The sequence below is a fragment of the Ranitomeya imitator genome, chromosome 2 (genome assembly GCF_032444005.1).
Source record: "Ranitomeya imitator isolate aRanImi1 chromosome 2, aRanImi1.pri, whole genome shotgun sequence".
NCBI lineage: Eukaryota > Metazoa > Chordata > Amphibia > Anura > Dendrobatidae > Ranitomeya > Ranitomeya imitator.
Genome location: NC_091283.1, coordinates 324,086,205 through 324,109,127, shown reverse-complemented (window position 1 = coordinate 324,109,127; position 22,923 = coordinate 324,086,205). Strand labels below are relative to the sequence as shown.

At 47.9% G+C, this 22,923-nt stretch overlaps 1 protein-coding gene across 3 annotated transcripts in view; it reads left to right on the top strand.

Moving 5' to 3' along the window:
• The window catches only part of LOC138663510 (oocyte zinc finger protein XlCOF22-like), a 312,274-nt gene that overhangs the window by 266,566 nt on the left and 22,785 nt on the right, over positions 1–22,923 (top strand). Inside the window, exon 1 of one of the 3 annotated variants that reach the window (XM_069749749.1) lies at positions 19,903–20,046. The exons of 1 other annotated variant lie outside the window; for it this stretch is intronic. In XM_069749749.1, the coding sequence (XP_069605850.1) occupies positions 20,044–20,046 (3 nt within the window). In that variant the 5' untranslated portion in view covers positions 19,903–20,043. Of the gene's footprint in view, positions 1–19,902; positions 20,047–22,002; positions 22,122–22,923 lie in introns of those variants that run through there. One more of the 3 variants, XM_069749748.1, reaches the window with a different exon arrangement.

Here is a 22,923-nt window from a genome sequence, read left to right as displayed (position 1 = left end):
AGAAGAATAGTGCGATCTCCATAGTTCTTACACAGGACACAGAGATCAGACAAGGTCTCATATTCAGGCCCCAGCACCATTATACAGAAGAATAGCGCGATCTCCATAGTTCTTTTACAGGACACAGAGATCAGACAAGGTCTCATATTCAGGCCCCAGCACCATGCCCCATTATACAGAAGAATAGCGCTATCTCCATAGTTCTAACACAGGACACAGAGATCAGACAAGGACTCATATTCAGGCACCAGCACCATTATACAGAAGAATAGCGCGATCTCCATAGTTCTTACACAGGACACAGAGATCAGACAAGGTCTCATATTCAGGCCCCAGCACCATGCCCCATTATACAGAAGAATAGCGCTATCTCCATAGTTCTAACACAGGACACAGAGATCAGACAAGGTCTCATATTCAGGCACCAGCACCATGCCCCATTATACAGAAGAATAGCGCGATCTCCATAGTTCTAACACAGGACACAGAGATCAGACAAGGTCTCATATTCAGGCCCCAGCGCCATGCCCCATTATACAGAAGAATAGCGTGATCTCCATAGTTTTTACACAGGACACAGATCAGACAAGGTCTCATATTCAGGCCCCAGCACCATGCCCCATTATACAGAAGAATAGCGCGATCTCCATAGTTCTTACACAGGACACAGAGATCAGACAAGGTCTCATATTCAGGCCCCAGCGCCATGCCCCATTATACAGAAGAATAGCGCTATCTCCATAGTTCTTACACAGGACACAGAGATCAGACAAGGTCTCATATTCAGGCCCCAGCGCCATGCCCCATTATACAGAAGAATAGCGCTATCTCCATAGTTCTTACACAGGACACAGAGATCAGACAAGGTCTCATATTCAGGCCCCAGCACCATGGCCCATTATACAGAAGAATAGCGCGATCTCCATAGTTCTTACACAGGACACAGAGATCAGACAAGGTCTCATATTCCGGCCCCAGCACCATGCCCCATTATACAGAAGAATAGCGCTATCTCCATAGTTCTTACACAGGACACAGAGATCAGACAAGGTCTCATATTCAGACCCCAGCACCATGCCCCATTATACAGAAGAATAGCGCGATCTCCATAGTTCTTACACAGGACACAGAGATCAGACAAGGTCTCATATTCAGACCCCAGCACCATGCCCCATTATACAGAAGAATAGCGCGATCTCCATAGTTCTTACACAGGACACAGAGATCAGACAAGTCTCATATTCAGGCCCCAGCGCCATGCACCATTATACAGAAGAATAGCGCTATCTCCATAGTTCTTACACAGGACACAGAGATCAGACAAGTCTCATATTCAGGCCCCAGCGCCATGCACCATTATACAGAAGAATAGCGCTATCTCCATAGTTCTTACACAGGACACAGAGATCAGACAAGTCTCATATTCAGGCCCCAGCGCCATGCCCCATTATACAGAAGAATAGCGCGATCTCCATAGTTCTTACACAGGACACAGAGATCAGACAAGGTCTCATATTCAGGCCCCAGCGCCATGCCCCATTATACAGAAGAATAGCGCGATCTCCATAGTTCTTACACAGGACACAGAGATCAGACAAGTCTCATATTCAGGCCCCAGCGCCATGCACCATTATACAGAAGAATAGCGCTATCTCCATAGTTCTTACACAGGACACAGAGATCAGACAAGGTCTCATATTCAGACCCCAGCACCATGCCCCATTATACAGAAGAATAGCGCGATCTCCATAGTTCTTACACAGGACACAGAGATCAGACAAGTCTCATATTCAGATCCCAGCGCCATGCCCCATTATACAGAAGAATAGCGCGATCTCCATAGTTCTTACACAGGACACAGAGATCAGACAAGTCTCATATTCAGGCCCCAGCGCCATGCACCATTATACAGAAGAATAGCGCTATCTCCATAGTTCTTACACAGGACACAGAGATCAGACAAGTCTCATATTCAGGCCCCAGCGCCATGCCCCATTATACAGAAGAATAGCGCGATCTCCATAGTTCTTACACAGGACACAGAGATCAGACAAGGTCTCATATTCAGGCCCCAGCGCCATGCCCCATTATACAGAAGAATAGCGCGATCTCCATAGTTCTTACACAGGACACAGAGATCAGACAAGTCTCATATTCAGGCCCCAGCGCCATGCACCATTATACAGAAGAATAGCGCTATCTCCATAGTTCTTACACAGGACACAGAGATCAGACAAGGTCTCATATTCAGGCCCCAGCGCCATGCCCCATTATACAGAAGAATAGCGCGATCTCCATAGTTCTTACACAGGACACAGAGATCAGACAAGGTCTCATATTCAGGCCCCAGCGCCATGCCCCATTATACAGAAGAATAGCGCGATCTCCATAGTTCTTACACAGGACACAGAGATCAGACAAGGTCTCATATTCAGGCCCCAGCGCCATGCCCCATTATACAGAAGAATAGCGCGATCTCCATAGTTCTTACACAGGACACAGAGATCAGACAAGGTCTCATATTCAGGCCCCAGCGCCATGCCCCATTATACAGAAGAATAGCACGATCTCCATAGTTCTTACACAGGTCATAGAGATCAGACAAGGTCTCATATTCAGGCCCCAGCGCCATGCCCCATTATACAGGAGAATAGCGCGATCTCCATAGTTCTTACACAGGACACAGAGATCAGACAAGGTCTCATATTCAGGCCCCAGCACCATGCCCCATTATACAGAAGAATAGAGCAATCTCCATAGTTCTTACACAGGACACAGAGATCAGACAAGGTCTCATATTCAGCCCCAGCACCATGCCCCATTATACAGAAGAATAGAGCAATCTCCATAGTTCTTACACAGGTCATAGAGATCAGACAAGGTCTCATATTCAGGCCCCAGCACCATGCCCCATTATACAGGAGAATAGCGCTATCTCCACAGTTCTTACACAGGACACAGAGATCAGACAAGGTCTCATATTCAGGCCCCAGCACCATGCCCCATTATACAGAAGAATAGCGCTATCTCCATAGTTCTTACACAGGACACAGAGATCAGACAAGGTCTCATATTCAGGCCCCAGCGCCATGCCCCATTATACAGAAGAATAGCGCGATCTCCATAGTTCTTACACAGGACACAGAGATCAGACAAGGTCTCATATTCAGATCCCAGCGCCATGCCCCGTTATACAGAAGAATAGCGCTATCTCCACAGTTCTTACACAGGACACAGAGATCAGACAAGGTCTCATATTCAGGCCCCAGCACCATGCCCCATTATACAGAAGAATAGCGCGATCTCCATAGTTCTTACACAGGACACAGAGATCAGACAAGGTCTCATATTCCGGCCCCAGCACCATGCCCCATTATACAGAAGAATAGCGCGATCTCCATAGTTCTTACACAGGACACAGAGATCAGACAAGGTCTCATATTCAGGCCCCAGCGCCATGCCCCATTATACAGAAGAATAGCGCTATCTCCATAGTTCTTACACAGGACACAGATCAGACAAGGTCTCATATTCAGGCCCCAGCGGCATGCCCCATTATACAGAAGAATAGCGCGATCTCCATAGTTCTTACACAGGACACAGAGATCAGACAAGGTCTCATATTCAGGACCCAGCACCATGCCCAGTTATACAGAAGAATAGCGCGATCTCCATAGTTCTTACACAGGACACAGAGATCAGACAAGGTCTCATATTCAGGCCCCAGCGCCATGCCCCATTATACAGAAGAATAGCGCGATCTCCATAGTTCTTACACAGGACACAGAGATCAGACAAGGTCTCATATTAAGGCCCCAGCGCCATGCCCCATTATACAGAAGAATAGAGCGATCTCCATGGTTCTTACACAGGACACAGAGATCAGACAAGGTCTCATATTCAGGCCGCAGCACCATGCCCCATTATACCGAAGAATAGCGCGATCTCCATAGTTCTTACACAGGACACAGAGATCACACAAGGTCTCATATTCAGGCCCCAGCACCATGCCCCATAATACAGGAGAATAGCGCTATCTCCATAGTTCTTACACAGGACACAGAGATCAGACAAGGTCTCATATTCAGGCCCCAGCGCCATGCCCCATTATACAGAAGAATAGCGCGATCTCCATAGTTCTTACACAGGACACAGAGATCACACAAGGTCTCATATTCAGGCCCCAGCACCATGCCCCATAATACAGGAGAATAGCGCTATCTCCATAGTTCTTACACAGGACACAGAGATCAGACAAGGTCTCATATTCAGGCCCCAGCACCATGCCCCATTATACAGAAGAATAGCGCGATCTCCATAGTTCTTACACAGGACACAGAGATCAGACAAGGTCTCATATTAAGGCCCCAGCGCCATGCCCCATTATACAGAAGAATAGCGCGATCTCCATGGTTCTTACACAGGACATAGAGATCAGACATGGTCTCATATTCAGGCCCCAGCGCCATGCCCCATTATACAGAAGAATAGCGCGATCTCCATAGTTCTTACACAGGACACAGAGATCAGACAAGGTCTCATATTCAGGCCCCAGCACCATGCCCCATTATACAGAAGAATAGTGCGATCTCCATAGTTCTTACACAGGACACAGAGATCAGACAAGGTCTCATATTCAGGCCCCAGCACCATTATACAGAAGAATAGCGCGATCTCCATAGTTCTTTTACAGGACACAGAGATCAGACAAGGTCTCATATTCAGGCCCCAGCACCATGCCCCATTATACAGAAGAATAGCGCTATCTCCATAGTTCTAACACAGGACACAGAGATCAGACAAGGACTCATATTCAGGCACCAGCACCATTATACAGAAGAATAGCGCGATCTCCATAGTTCTTACACAGGACACAGAGATCAGACAAGGTCTCATATTCAGGCCCCAGCACCATGCCCCATTATACAGAAGAATAGCGCTATCTCCATAGTTCTAACACAGGACACAGAGATCAGACAAGGTCTCATATTCAGGCACCAGCACCATGCCCCATTATACAGAAGAATAGCGCGATCTCCATAGTTCTAACACAGGACACAGAGATCAGACAAGGTCTCATATTCAGGCCCCAGCGCCATGCCCCATTATACAGAAGAATAGCGTGATCTCCATAGTTTTTACACAGGACACAGATCAGACAAGGTCTCATATTCAGGCCCCAGCACCATGCCCCATTATACAGAAGAATAGCGCGATCTCCATAGTTCTTACACAGGACACAGAGATCAGACAAGGTCTCATATTCAGGCCCCAGCGCCATGCCCCATTATACAGAAGAATAGCGCTATCTCCATAGTTCTTACACAGGACACAGAGATCAGACAAGGTCTCATATTCAGGCCCCAGCGCCATGCCCCATTATACAGAAGAATAGCGCTATCTCCATAGTTCTTACACAGGACACAGAGATCAGACAAGGTCTCATATTCAGGCCCCAGCACCATGGCCCATTATACAGAAGAATAGCGCGATCTCCATAGTTCTTACACAGGACACAGAGATCAGACAAGGTCTCATATTCAGGCCCCAGCACCATGCCCCATTATACAGAAGAATAGCGCTATCTCCATAGTTCTTACAGAGGACACAGAGATCAGACAAGGTCTCATATTCCGGCCCCAGCACCATGCCCCATTATACAGAAGAATAGCGCTATCTCCATAGTTCTTACACAGGACACAGAGATCAGACAAGGTCTCATATTCAGACCCCAGCACCATGCCCCATTATACAGAAGAATAGCGCGATCTCCATAGTTCTTACACAGGACACAGAGATCAGACAAGGTCTCATATTTAGACCCCAGCACCATGCCCCATTATACAGAAGAATAGCGCGATCTCCATAGTTCTTACACAGGACACAGAGATCAGACAAGTCTCATATTCAGGCCCCAGCGCCATGCACCATTATACAGAAGAATAGCGCTATCTCCATAGTTCTTACACAGGACACAGAGATCAGACAAGTCTCATATTCAGGCCCCAGCGCCATGCCCCATTATACAGAAGAATAGCGCGATCTCCATAGTTCTTACACAGGACACAGAGATCAGACAAGGTCTCATATTCAGGCCCCAGCACCATGCCCCATTATACAGAAGAATAGCGCGATCTCCATAGTTCTTACACAGGACACAGAGATCAGACAAGTCTCATATTCAGGCCCCAGCGCCATGCACCATTATACAGAAGAATAGCGCTATCTCCATAGTTCTTACACAGGACACAGAGATCAGACAAGTCTCATATTCAGGCCCCAGCGCCATGCCCCATTATACAGAAGAATAGCGCGATCTCCATAGTTCTTACACAGGACACAGAGATCAGACAAGGTCTCATATTCAGGCCCCAGCACCATGCCCCATTATACAGAAGAATAGCGCGATCTCCATAGTTCTTACACAGGACACAGAGATCAGACAAGGTCTCATATTCAGGCCCCAGCGCCATGCCCCATTATACAGAAGAATAGTGCTATCTCCATAGTTCTTACACAGGACACAGAGATCAGACAAGGTCTCATATTCAGGCCCCAGCGCCATGCCCCATTATACAGAAGAATAGCGCGATCTCCATAGTTCTTACACAGGACACAGATCAGACAAGGTCTCATATTCAGGCCCCAGCGCCATGCCCCATTATACAGGAGAATAGCGCGATCTCCATAGTGCTTACACAGGACACAGAGATCAGACAAGGTCTCATATTCAGGACCCAGCGTCATGCCCCATTATACAGAAGAATAGCGCTATCTCCATAGTTCCTACACAGGACACAGAGATCAGACAAGGTCTCATATTCAGGCCCCAGCGCCATGCCCCATTATACAGAAGAATATCGCTATCTCCATAGTTCTTACACAGGACGCAGAGATCAGACAAGGTCTCATATTCAGGCCCCAGCGCCATGCCCCATTATACAGAAGAATAGCCCTATCTCCATAGTTCTTACACAGGACACAGAGATCAGACAAGGTCTCATATTCAGGCCCCAGCACCATGCCCCATTATACAGAAGAATAGCGCGATCTCCATAGTTCTTATACAGGATACAGAGATCAGACAAGATCTCATATTCAGGCCCCAGCACCATGCCCCATTATACAGAAGAATAGTGCGATCTCCATAGTTCTTACACAGGACACAGAGATCAGACAAGGTCTCATATTCAGGCCCCAGCGCCATGCCCCATTATACAGAAGAATAGCCCTATCTCCATAGTTCTTACACAGGACACAGAGATCAGACAAGGTCTCATATTCAGGCCCCAGCACCATGCCCCATTATACAGGAGAATAGCGCGATCTCCATAGTTCTTACACAGGACACAGATCAGACAAGGTCTCATATTCAGACCCCAGCACCATGCCCCATTATACAGAAGAATAGCGCGATCTCCATAGTTCTTACACAGGACACAGAGATCAGACAAGGTCTCATATTCAGGCCCCAGCGCCATGCCCCATTATACAGAAGAATAGCGCGATCTCCATAGTTCTTACACAGGATACAGAGATCAGACAAGGTCTCATATTCAGGCCCCAGCACCATGCCCCATTATACAGAAGAATAGCGCGATCTCCATAGTTCTTACACAGGACACAGAGATCAGACAAGGTCTCATATTCAGGCCCCAGCGCCATGCCCCATTATACAGAAGAATAGCGCTATCTCCATAGTTCTTACACAGGACACAGAGATCAGACAAGGTCTCATATTCAGGCCCCAGCGCCATGCCCCATTATACAGAAGAATAGAGCAATCTCCATAGTTCTTACACAGGACACAGAGATCAGACAAGGTCTCATATTCAGGCCCCAGCACCATGCCCCATTATACAGAAGAATAGCGCGATCTCCATAGTTCTTACACAGGACACAGAGATCAGACAAGTCTCATATTCAGGCCCCAGCGCCATGCCCCATTATACAGAAGAATAGCGCTATCTCCATAGTTCTTACACAGGACACAGAGATCAGACAAGTCTCATATTCAGGCCCCAGCGCCATGCCCCATTATACAGAAGAATAGCGCGATCTCCATAGTTCTTACACAGGACACAGAGATCAGACAAGGTCTCATATTCAGGCCCCAGCACCATGCCCCATTATACAGAAGAATAGCGCGATCTCCATAGTTCTTACACAGGACACAGAGATCAGACAAGGTCTCATATTCAGGCCCCAGCGCCATGCCCCATTATACAGAAGAATAGAGCAATCTCCATAGTTCTTACACAGGACACAGAGATCAGACAAGGTCTCATATTCAGGCCCCAGCGCCATGCCCCATTATACAGAAGAATAGCCCTATCTCCATAGTTCTTACACAGGACACAGAGATCAGACAAGGTCTCATATTCAGGCCCCAGCACCATGCCCCATTATACAGAAGAATAGCGCGATCTCCATAGTTCTTACACAGGACACAGAGATCAGACAAGTCTCATATTCAGGCCCCAGCGCCATGCACCATTATACAGAAGAATAGCGCTATCTCCATAGTTCTTACACAGGACACAGAGATCAGACAAGTCTCATATTCAGGCCCCAGCGCCATGCCCCATTATACAGAAGAATAGCGCGATCTCCATAGTTCTTACACAGGACACAGAGATCAGACAAGGTCTCATATTCAGGCCCCAGCACCATGCCCCATTATACAGAAGAATAGCGCGATCTCCATAGTTCTTACACAGGACACAGAGATCAGACAAGGTCTCATATTCAGGCCCCAGCGCCATGCCCCATTATACAGAAGAATAGTGCTATCTCCATAGTTCTTACACAGGACACAGAGATCAGACAAGGTCTCATATTCAGACCCCAGCGTCATGCCCCATTATACAGAAGAATAGCTCTATCTCCATAGTTCTTACACAGGACACAGGTCAGACAAGGTCTCATATTCAGGTCCCAGCGCCATGCCCCATTATACAGAAGAATAGCGCGATCTCCATAGTTCTTACACAGGACACAGAGATCAGACAAGGTCTCATATTCAGGCCCCAGCACCATGCCCCATTATACAGAAGAATAGCGCGATCTCCATAGTTCTTACACAGGACACAGAGATCAGACAAGGTCTCATATTCAGGCCCCAGCGCCATGCCCCATTATACAGAAGAATAGAGCAATCTCCATAGTTCTTACACAGGACACAGAGATCAGACAAGGTCTCATATTCAGGCCCCAGCGCCATGTCCCATTATACAGAAGAATAGCCCTATCTCCATAGTTCTTACACAGGACACAGAGATCAGACAAGGTCTCATATTCAGGCCCCAGCACCATGCCCCATTATACAGAAGAATAGCGCGATCTCCATAGTTCTTACACAGGACACAGAGATCAGACAAGTCTCATATTCAGGCCCCAGCGCCATGCCCCATTATACAGAAGAATAGCGCTATCTCCATAGTTCTTACACAGGACACAGAGATCAGACAAGTCTCATATTCAGGCCCCAGCGCCATGCCCCATTATACAGAAGAATAGCGCGATCTCCATAGTTCTTACACAGGACACAGAGATCAGACAAGGTCTCATATTCAGGCCCCAGCACCATGCCCCATTATACAGAAGAATAGCGCGATCTCCATAGTTCTTACACAGGACACAGAGATCAGACAAGGTCTCATATTCAGGCCCCAGCGCCATGCCCCATTATACAGAAGAATAGAGCAATCTCCATAGTTCTTACACAGGACACAGAGATCAGACAAGGTCTCATATTCAGGCCCCAGCGCCATGCCCCATTATACAGAAGAATAGCCCTATCTCCATAGTTCTTACACAGGACACAGAGATCAGACAAGGTCTCATATTCAGGCCCCAGCACCATGCCCCATTATACAGAAGAATAGCGCGATCTCCATAGTTCTTACACAGGACACAGAGATCAGACAAGTCTCATATTCAGGCCCCAGCGCCATGCCCCATTATACAGAAGAATAGCGCGATCTCCATAGTTCTTACACAGGACACAGAGATCAGACAAGGTCTCATATTCAGGCCCCAGCACCATGCCCCATTATAGAGAAGAATAGCGCGATCTCCATAGTTCTTACACAGGACACAGAGATCAGACAAGGTCTCATATTCAGGCCCCAGCGCCATGCCCCATTATACAGAAGAATAGTGCTATCTCCATAGTTCTTACACAGGACACAGAGATCAGACAAGGTCTCATATTCAGACCCCAGCGCCATGCCCCATTATACAGAAGAATAGCTCGATCTCCATAGTTCTTACACAGGACACAGAGATCAGACAAGGTCTCATATTCAGGCCCCAGCGCCATGCCCCATTATACAGAAGAATAGTGCTATCTCCATAGTTCTTACACAGGACACAGAGATCAGACAAGGTCTCATATTCAGGCCCCAGTGCCATGCCCCATTATACAGAAGAATAGCTCTATGTCCATAGTTCTTACACAGGACACAGGTCAGACAAGGTCTCATATTCAGGTCCCAGCACCATGCCCCATTATACAGAAGAATAGCGCTATCTCCATAGTTCTTACACAGGACACAGAGATCAGACAAGGTCTCATATTCCGGCCCCAGCACCATGCCCCGTTATACAGAAGAATAGCGCTATCTCCATAGTTCTTACACAGGACACAGAGATCAGACAAGGTCTCATATTCAGGCCCCAGCGCCATGCCCCATTATACAGAAGAATAGCGCTATCTCCATAGTTCTTACACAGGACACAGAGATCAGACAAGGTCTCATATACCGGCCCCAGCGCCATGCTCCATTATACAGAAGAATAGCGCTATCTCCATAGTTCTTACACAGGATACAGAGATCAGACAAGGTCTCATATTCAGGCCCCAGCGCCATGCCCCATTATACAGAAGAATAGCGCTATCTCCATAGTTCTTACACAGGACACAGAGATCAGACAAGGTCTCATATTCAGGCCCCAGCACCATGCCCCATTATACAGAAGAATAGCGCGATCTCCATAGTTCTTACACAGGACACAGAGATCAGACAAGGTCTCATATTCAGGCCCCAGCACCATGCCACATTATACAGAAGAATAGCGCTATCTCCATAGTTCTTACACAGGACACAGAGATCAGACAAGGTCTCATATTCCGGCCCCAGCACCATGCCCCGTTATACAGAAGAATAGCGCTATCTCCATAGTTCTTACACAGGACACAGAGATCAGACAAGGTCTCATATTCAGGCCCCAGCGCCATGCCCCATTATACAGAAGAATAGCGCGATCTCCATAGTTCTTATACAGGATACAGAGATCAGACAAGATCTCATATTCAGGCCCCAGCACCATGCCCCATTATACAGAAGAATAGTGCGATCTCCATAGTTCTTACACAGGACACAGAGATCAGACAAGGTCTCATATTCAGGCCCCAGCGCCATGCCCCATTATACAGAAGAATAGCCCTATCTCCATAGTTCTTACACAGGACACAGAGATCAGACAAGGTCTCATATTCAGGCCCCAGCACCATGCCCCATTATACAGGAGAATAGCGCGATCTCCATAGTTCTTACACAGGACACAGATCAGACAAGGTCTCATATTCAGACCCCAGCACCATGCCCCATTATACAGAAGAATAGCGCGATCTCCATAGTTCTTACACAGGACACAGAGATCAGACAAGGTCTCATATTCAGGCCCCAGCGCCATGCCCCATTATACAGAAGAATAGCGCGATCTCCATAGTTCTTACACAGGATACAGAGATCAGACAAGGTCTCATATTCAGGCCCCAGCACCATGCCCCATTATACAGAAGAATAGCGCGATCTCCATAGTTCTTACACAGGACACAGAGATCAGACAAGGTCTCATATTCAGGCCCCAGCGCCATGCCCCATTATACAGAAGAATAGCGCTATCTCCATAGTTCTTACACAGGACACAGAGATCAGACAAGGTCTCATATTCAGGCCCCAGCGCCATGCCCCATTATACAGAAGAATAGAGCAATCTCCATAGTTCTTACACAGGACACAGAGATCAGACAAGGTCTCATATTCAGGCCCCAGCACCATGCCCCATTATACAGAAGAATAGCGCGATCTCCATAGTTCTTACACAGGACACAGAGATCAGACAAGTCTCATATTCAGGCCCCAGCGCCATGCCCCATTATACAGAAGAATAGCGCTATCTCCATAGTTCTTACACAGGACACAGAGATCAGACAAGTCTCATATTCAGGCCCCAGCGCCATGCCCCATTATACAGAAGAATAGCGCGATCTCCATAGTTCTTACACAGGACACAGAGATCAGACAAGGTCTCATATTCAGGCCCCAGCACCATGCCCCATTATACAGAAGAATAGCGCGATCTCCATAGTTCTTACACAGGACACAGAGATCAGACAAGGTCTCATATTCAGGCCCCAGCGCCATGCCCCATTATACAGAAGAATAGAGCAATCTCCATAGTTCTTACACAGGACACAGAGATCAGACAAGGTCTCATATTCAGGCCCCAGCGCCATGCCCCATTATACAGAAGAATAGCCCTATCTCCATAGTTCTTACACAGGACACAGAGATCAGACAAGGTCTCATATTCAGGCCCCAGCACCATGCCCCATTATACAGAAGAATAGCGCGATCTCCATAGTTCTTACACAGGACACAGAGATCAGACAAGTCTCATATTCAGGCCCCAGCGCCATGCACCATTATACAGAAGAATAGCGCTATCTCCATAGTTCTTACACAGGACACAGAGATCAGACAAGTCTCATATTCAGGCCCCAGCGCCATGCCCCATTATACAGAAGAATAGCGCGATCTCCATAGTTCTTACACAGGACACAGAGATCAGACAAGGTCTCATATTCAGGCCCCAGCACCATGCCCCATTATACAGAAGAATAGCGCGATCTCCATAGTTCTTACACAGGACACAGAGATCAGACAAGGTCTCATATTCAGGCCCCAGCGCCATGCCCCATTATACAGAAGAATAGTGCTATCTCCATAGTTCTTACACAGGACACAGAGATCAGACAAGGTCTCATATTCAGACCCCAGCGTCATGCCCCATTATACAGAAGAATAGCTCTATCTCCATAGTTCTTACACAGGACACAGGTCAGACAAGGTCTCATATTCAGGTCCCAGCGCCATGCCCCATTATACAGAAGAATAGCGCGATCTCCATAGTTCTTACACAGGACACAGAGATCAGACAAGGTCTCATATTCAGGCCCCAGCACCATGCCCCATTATACAGAAGAATAGCGCGATCTCCATAGTTCTTACACAGGACACAGAGATCAGACAAGGTCTCATATTCAGGCCCCAGCGCCATGCCCCATTATACAGAAGAATAGAGCAATCTCCATAGTTCTTACACAGGACACAGAGATCAGACAAGGTCTCATATTCAGGCCCCAGCGCCATGTCCCATTATACAGAAGAATAGCCCTATCTCCATAGTTCTTACACAGGACACAGAGATCAGACAAGGTCTCATATTCAGGCCCCAGCACCATGCCCCATTATACAGAAGAATAGCGCGATCTCCATAGTTCTTACACAGGACACAGAGATCAGACAAGTCTCATATTCAGGCCCCAGCGCCATGCCCCATTATACAGAAGAATAGCGCTATCTCCATAGTTCTTACACAGGACACAGAGATCAGACAAGGTCTCATATTCAGGCCCCAGCACCATGCCCTATTATACAGGAGAATAGCGCTATCTCCATAGTTCTTACACAGGACACAGAGATCAGACAAGGTCTCATATTCAGGCCCCAGCACCATGCCCCATTATACAGAAGAATAGCGCGATCTCCATAGTTCTTACACAGGACACAGAGATCAGACAAGGTCTCATATTCAGGCCCCAGCACCATGCCCCATTATACAGAAGAATAGCGCGATCTCCATAGTTCTTACACAGGACACAGAGATCAGACAAGGTCTCATATTCAGGCCCCAGCGCCATGCCCCATTATACAGAAGAATAGAGCAATCTCCATAGTTCTTACACAGGACACAGAGATCAGACAAGGTCTCATATTCAGGCCCCAGCGCCATGCCCCATTATACAGAAGAATAGCCCTATCTCCATAGTTCTTACACAGGACACAGAGATCAGACAAGGTCTCATATTCAGGCCCCAGCACCATGCCCCATTATACAGAAGAATAGCGCGATCTCCATAGTTCTTACACAGGACACAGAGATCAGACAAGTCTCATATTCAGGCCCCAGCGCCATGCCCCATTATACAGAAGAATAGCGCGATCTCCATAGTTCTTACACAGGACACAGAGATCAGACAAGGTCTCATATTCAGGCCCCAGCACCATGCCCCATTATAGAGAAGAATAGCGCGATCTCCATAGTTCTTACACAGGACACAGAGATCAGACAAGGTCTCATATTCAGGCCCCAGCGCCATGCCCCATTATACAGAAGAATAGTGCTATCTCCATAGTTCTTACACAGGACACAGAGATCAGACAAGGTCTCATATTCAGACCCCAGCGCCATGCCCCATTATACAGAAGAATAGCTCGATCTCCATAGTTCTTACACAGGACACAGAGATCAGACAAGGTCTCATATTCAGGCCCCAGCGCCATGCCCCATTATACAGAAGAATAGTGCTATCTCCATAGTTCTTACACAGGACACAGAGATCAGACAAGGTCTCATATTCAGGCCCCAGTGCCATGCCCCATTATACAGAAGAATAGCTCTATGTCCATAGTTCTTACACAGGACACAGGTCAGACAAGGTCTCATATTCAGGTCCCAGCACCATGCCCCATTATACAGAAGAATAGCGCTATCTCCATAGTTCTTACACAGGACACAGAGATCAGACAAGGTCTCATATTCCGGCCCCAGCACCATGCCCCGTTATACAGAAGAATAGCGCTATCTCCATAGTTCTTACACAGGACACAGAGATCAGACAAGGTCTCATATTCAGGCCCCAGCGCCATGCCCCATTATACAGAAGAATAGCGCTATCTCCATAGTTCTTACACAGGACACAGAGATCAGACAAGGTCTCATATTCAGGCCCCAGCGCCATGTCCCATTATACAGAAGAATAGCGCTATCTCCATAGTTCTTACACAGGACACAGAGATCAGACAAGGTCTCATATACCGGCCCCAGCGCCATGCTCCATTATACAGAAGAATAGCGCTATCTCCATAGTTCTTACACAGGATACAGAGATCAGACAAGGTCTCATATTCAGGCCCCAGCGCCATGCCCCATTATACAGAAGAATAGCGCTATCTCCATAGTTCTTACACAGGACACAGAGATCAGACAAGGTCTCATATTCAGGCCCCAGCGCCATGCCCCATTATACAGAAGAATAGCGCGATCTCCATAGTTCTTACACAGGACACAGAGATCAGACAAGGTCTCATATTCAGGCCCCAGCACCATGCCACATTATACAGAAGAATAGCGCGATCTCCATAGTTCTTACACAGGACACAGAGATCAGACAAGGTCTCATATTCAGGCCCCAGCACCATGCCACATTATACAGAAGAATAGCGCTATCTCCATAGTTCTTACACAGGACACAGAGATCAGACAAGGTCTCATATTCAGACCCCAGCACCATGCCCCATTATACAGAAGAATAGCTCTATCTCCATAGTTCTTACACAGGACACAGAGATCAGACAAGGTCTCATATACCGGCCCCAGCGCCATGCTCCATTATACAGAAGAATAGCGCTATCTCCATAGTTCTTACACAGGATACAGAGATTAGACAAGGTCTCATATACCGGCCCCAGCACCATGCCCCATTATACAGAAGAATAGCGCTATCTCCATAGTTCTTACACAGGACACAGAGATCAGACAAGGTCTCATATTCCGGCCCCAGCACCATGCCCCGTTATACAGAAGAATAGCGCTATCTCCATAGTTCTTACACAGGACACAGAGATCAGACAAGGTCTCATATTCAGGCCCCAGCGCCATGCCCCATTATACAGAAGAATAGCGCTATCTCCATAGTTCTTACACAGGACACAGAGATCAGACAAGGTCTCATATTCAGGCCCCAGCACCATGCCCCATTATACAGAAGAATAGCGCGATCTCCATAGTTCTTACACAGGACACAGAGATCAGACAAGGTCTCATATTCAGGCCCCAGCACCATGCCACATTATACAGAAGAATAGCGCTATCTCCATAGTTCTTACACAGGACACAGAGATCAGACAAGGTCTCATATTCCGGCCCCAGCACCATGCCCCGTTATACAGAAGAATAGCGCTATCTCCATAGTTCTTACACAGGACACAGAGATCAGACAAGGTCTCATATTCAGGCCCCAGCGCCATGCCCCATTATACAGAAGAATAGCGCTATCTCCATAGTTCTTACACAGGACACAGAGATCAGACAAGGTCTCATATTCAGGCCCCAGCACCATGCCCCATTATACAGAAGAATAGCGCGATCTCCATAGTTCTTACACAGGACACAGAGATCAGACAAGGTCTCATATTCAGGCCCCAGCACCATGCCCCATTATACAGAAGAATAGCGCGATCTCCATAGTTCTTACACAGGACACAGAGATCAGACAAGGTCTCATATTCAGGCCCCAGCACCATGCCACATTATACAGAAGAATAGCGCTATCTCCATAGTTCTTACACAGGACACAGAGATCAGACAAGGTCTCATATTCAGACCCCAGCACCATGCCCCATTATACAGAAGAATAGCTCTATCTCCATAGTTCTTACACAGGACACAGAGATCAGACAAGGTCTCATATTCCGGCCCCAGCACCATGCCCCGTTATACAGAAGAATAGCGCTATCTCCATAGTTCTTACACAGGACACAGAGATCAGACAAGGTCTCATATTCAGGCCCCAGCGCCATGCCCCATTATACAGAAGAATAGCGCTATCTCCATAGTTCTTACACAGGACACAGAGATCAGACAAGGTCTCATATTCAGGCCCCAGCACCATGCCCCATTATACAGAAGAATAGCGCGATCTCCATAGTTCTTACACAGGACACAGAGATCAGACAAGGTCTCATATTCAGGCCCCAGCACCATGCCACATTATACAGAAGAATAGCGCTATCTCCATAGTTCTTACACAGGACACAGAGATCAGACAAGGTCTCATATTCAGACCCCAGCACCATGCCCCATTATACAGAAGAATAGCTCTATCTCCATAGTTCTTACACAGGACACAGAGATCAGACAAGGTCTCATATTCAGGCCCCAGCACCATGCCCCATTATACAGAAGAATAGCGCGATCTCCATAGTTCTTACACAGGACACAGAGATCAGACAAGGTCTCATATTCAGGCCCCAGCACCATGCCCCATTATACAGAAGAATAGCTCTATCTCCATAGTTCTTACACAGGACACAGAGATCAGACAAGGTCTCATATTCAGGCCCCAGCGCCATGCCCCATTATACAGAAGAATAGCGCTATCTCCATAGTTCTTACACAGGACACAGAGATCAGACAAGGTCTCATATTCAGGCCCCAGCGCCATGTCCCATTATACAGAAGAATAGTGCTATCTCCATAGTTCTTACACAGGACACAGAGATCAGACAAGGTCTCATATTCAGGCCCCAGCGCCATGCCCCATTATACAGAAGAATAGCGCGATCTCCATAGCTCTTACACAGGACACAGAGATCAGACAAGGTCTCATATTCAGTCCCCAGCACCATGCCCCATTATACAGAAGAATAGCGCGATCTCCATAGTTCTTACACAGGACACAGAGATCAGACAAGGTCTCATATTCCGTCCCCAGCGCCATGCCCCATTATACAGAAGAATAGCGCGATCTCCATAGCTCTTACACAGGACACAGAGATCAGACAAGGTCTCATATTCCGTCCCCAGCGCCATGCCCCATTATACAGAAGAATAGCGCGATCTCCATAGCTCTTACACAGGACACAGAGATCAGACAAGGTCTCATATTCCGTCCCCAGCGCCATGCCCCATTATACAGAAGAATAGCGCGATCTCCATAGTTCTTACACAGGACACAGAGATCAGACAAGGTCTCATATTCCGGCCCCAGCGCCATGCCCCATTATACAGAAGAATATTGCGATCTCCATAGTTCTTACACAGGACACAGAGATCAGACAAGGTCTCATATTCAGCCCCAGCACCATGCCCCATTATACAGAAGAATAGCGCGATCTCCATAGTTCTTACACAGGACACAGAGATCAGACAAGGTCTCATATTCAGGCCCCAGCACCATGCCCCATTATACAGAAGAATAGCGCGATCTCCATAGTTCTTACACAGGACACAGAGATCAGACAAGGTCTCATATTCAGGCCCCAGAGCCATGCCCCATTATACAGAAGAATAGCGCGATCTCCATAGTTCTTACACAGGACACAGAGATCAGACAAGGTCTCATATTCAGGCCCCAGCACCATGCCCCATTATACAGAAGAATAGCGCTATCTCCATAGTTCTTACACAGGACACAGATCAGACAAGGTCTCATATTCAGGCCCCAGCGCCATGCCCCATTATACAGAAGAATAGCGCGATCTCCATAGTTCTTACACAGGACACAGAGATCAGACAAGGTCTCATATTCAGGCCCCAGCACCATGCCCCATTATACAGAAGAATAGCGCGATCTCCATAGTTCTTACACAGGACACAGAGATCAGACAAGGTCTCATATTCAGGCCCCAGCGCCATGTCCCATTATACAGAAGAATAGCGCGATCTCCATAGTTCTTACACAGGACACAGAGATCAGACAAGGTCTCATATTCAGGCCCCAGCACCATGCCCCATTATACAGAAGAATAGCGCTATCTCCATAGTTCTTACACAGGACACAGATCAGACAAGGTCTCATATTCAGGCCCCAGCGCCATGCCCCATTATACAGAAGAATAGCGCGATCTCCATAGTTCTTACACAGGACACAGAGATCAGACAAGGTCTCATATTCAGGCCCCAGCACCATGCCCCATTATACAGAAGAATAGCGCGATCTCCATAGTTCTTACACAGGACACAGAGATCAGACAAGGTCTCATATTCAGGCCCCAGCGCCATGTCCCATTATACAGAAGAATAGCGCTATCTCCATAGTTCTTACACAGGATACAGAGATCAGACAAGGCCTCATATTCCGGCAATTTCTATTTTACTCCAACCCTCTTTATATGACCGAGATCAGAGTCTCATTATACCGAGAAGCTCCAGGGACAAAGACCCCGTCTGGTCCTAACATGCTGGGGGCCCGGAGTATCCAGCCACGGGGCCCGGAATCTCTCATTTGTGGCCCCAGCGTTTCTTGTAGAATAAATCCCTTTCTCATACAGTTCTGTAGTAATGACTTTGTTCTCACATTTTGTAGGAGGGTTCGTCTGACTCCATCGTATGTTATCAGTGTATGTGCGAGAGACGAGAGGCCAACGGCTGCAGTGTTACCATGTGTGTCCGGGGTCAGTTCTACAGGGGGATAGAGTCGGGGGTCTGTGAGCAAAGCTGGGGGTATGCGGGTGTATACAGCCTACACGGGGGGGGTGCGGCCGAAGCTGGGGGTATACGTGTGTATACAGTGTACGTGGTGGTCCGTACACAGGGCTCCGTACACACACGGCTCCGCTCCTCACACACACACGGCTCCGCTCCGTGCACCTCGTACACACACGGCTCTGCTACATCCACACTGTAAACCCCTCCTGACCCCCCACATAAACTTCCCCTCATCCAGCACCATGACAACCAGCACAGCAGAGTCCTGCATACACTGAGGCCCCTGATCATGTGACCTCTGACTCCTCCCCTCCTGTGACCTCATCACAGGTCCTGTGCGCACAGAGCAGCCATAGAAATCTCAGGCCTCGGTGGTCTCACCCAACTTCTGCTCTTTCTCATTCTTTTCTTGCAGGGGCCGCAGTGGATTTCATCCTGGATCCATAGAACCGAATAGAGGAGCGATGTTCCTTTAGTCTGATGGTAATTGATGGTGATATTTGTCCAACGGCCACTTTACTGAGTCATACCTCCCAACTTTTGAGGAAGGGAAAGAGGGACAAAATTAGCGGCGTGCGCAGTGGCGAATTTTAAGCCACACCCATTTCACAACTAGTCACGCCCCAACCACACCCTTTTAGCACTGCTGATCACAATGTTTCATAAACAATAATTATAAACAAAAAAAAATATGACCACACATGATGCTCCATCTACTATTTAATTGTCTAACAGTCACATCCGTCTTTCTGTCTGTCCTTCTGTCATGGAAATCCCAAGTCGCTGATTGGTCGTGGGCGGCCGTTTTGACGTGACCAATCAGCGATGGGCACAGTCCGGCGGCAAAATTGCCGCTTCCTACTCCCCTACCGTCAGTGCCCCCCCCCCCTCGTTCAGCGCTCAAACAGGGTTAATGGCTGCGTTAACGGACCGTGTTATGCTGCGGTGTAACGCACTCCACTAACACTGCTATTAACCCTGTGTGACCAACATTTTACTATTGATGATGCCTATGCATCATTAATAGTAAAAAGATCTAATGTTGAAAATAGTAAAAAAATAAAAAAAATCGTTATATACTCACCCTCCGTCGGCCCCCCGGATCCAGCCGAGGCCTTTCCCGCTCCTCGTGACCGCTCCATGCATTGCGGTCTCGCGAGATGATGACATAGCGGTCTCGCGAGACCGCAACGTAATCATCTCGCGAGACCGCAACGTAATCATCTCGCGAGACCGCAATGCACTCTTGGGACCGGAGCGTCGCGAGGAGCATCGGTAAACGCCTGGGCTGGATCCCGGGGCCGACGGAAGATGAGTATATAACTATTTTTTATTTTAATAAATTTTTTTTAACAGGGATATGGTGCCCACACTGCTATATACTACGTGGGCTGTGTTATAGACTACGTAGCTGTAAACTACATACATATTCTAGAATACCCCATGCGTTAGAATCGGGCCACCATCTAGTACTGCATAATGGCCACACGTGATGCTCTGTACTGTATAATGGCCACACGTGATGCTCCATACTGTATAATGGCCACACGTGATGCTCCATACTGTATAATGGCCACACACGATGCTCCATACAGTATAATGGCCCCACACAATGCTGGGTACAGTATACTGGCCACACATGGTTACCCCACCCCCATCATTGCCTTCTCCATCACTACACACACAACTTTCACCGCGCTCCCTCGCAGCAGCCAGGAGCTCACGTCGCTGCAGCTGTGATACGCCACTGATAAAGACCTCTCCGTGTCTCCTGTGCCAGTCAATGTCAGAGCGAGGAGCAATATCTGCTCCGATCCGACTCAGCCAGCGTCTGCTCCATACACCTCGTACACACACGACTCCGCTCCATACACCTTGCACACGCGGCTACGCTTCGTACACCTCGTACGCACATGGCTCCGATCTGTACACCTCATACACACATGGCTCCTCTCCATACACCTCGTACACACACGACTCCACTCCGTACACCTCGTACACACACAACTCCGTTCCATACACATTACACACTCTGCTCCGCTCTATATACCTCGTACACACGTGGCTCTGCTCCGTACACCTCGTACACACACGACTCCGCTCCGTACACCTCGTACACACGCGGCTCTGCAACATCCACACTGTGAACCCCTCCTGACCCCACACATACGCTTACCCTCGTCCAGCGCCATGAGAACCAGCAGACAGTGTCAGGCTTAGCTTAATGTTGGGCTTTACAAGGCTGCAGCACCCAATGAGGCTCAATTGCATGTGAATTATTGGTGAGGCTGCCAGTGGGGAAAAATAACAAGCCACATTAATTAGCCCTCTCCCAGGGAGCTGCAGCAGCTGCTGCTGCTCCTCCTCCAGCATTCACTGGACTGTGACATCGACTCCTGATGGTCCCTCTGCAATCACAGCACTGAGCAGCCGAGGCAAGTTACAGAGGAGGAAGCCTTTGACGAGACTCCATCCCACCCTGCTCATCCCCACTCATTCCACACAGGATTACCCAGGCACTAGCTCCACTGCTGCTTACACTGGCACCCGTTCATCAGGTAAGCTGTTACTAACTACAGTTACATACCTCAAATGCCCCCTCTCTGTCTCTGAGCTGTACTGCACTGCATACGGAAGGGGCGTGGCCTAACACAAGGGGCGTGTCGGCTGCTTCTGCTGTCTGCGGGAAGCAGAGCTTCCTGTGTGGGAGTGCGGGGCAAAGGCTCAAAACCGGGACAGTCCCGCAGAATGAGGGACAGTTGGGAGCTATGCTGAGTAAATCCCACCTGGACTGTAGCAGGTAAAGACCCCAATATCCACAGGTGTCCCTTCTAATTGAGGGGAAAGTACCAAAGAAAAACCCATCATATCCCGAGAAAAATAAACCCTATACATGGAGACATTGGCCTCATGTATCTCCTGTCTTGGTTGTTACCAACAATCTCTTATAAAAGCCTCAAACTTCTGTGTGTGAATCAGAGCTGAGATCTAACGTGATAGAAGATTACAGTGCGGGGAAGACGGGAAACCTTCATATAGACGGCCGGTGGTGATGGAGTCAGTGACCGACTCTGGACAAATCTGTTTCTAGAGCCGTAGTAGAAGATGAAGATGTCGTCCTCATCATGAAGTAGTTATTTCTCCTGTCACGTGTAATGAATATCTCCTGCAGTATTGTTAATGCCGATTCCAGTGTCGGTAAATGAGAGGAGAATTAGCGTTATGGAAGATGAGTCTATGAGAAACTTATTCAGCTGCCGACTCCGAGGAAGAAACTGCTTGTTGTCTGTGGCCTAAATATATAGGTTTTATTAGATGTAAAGAAGAAAACTAAATACTGTAAAATAATAAATCTCCTCA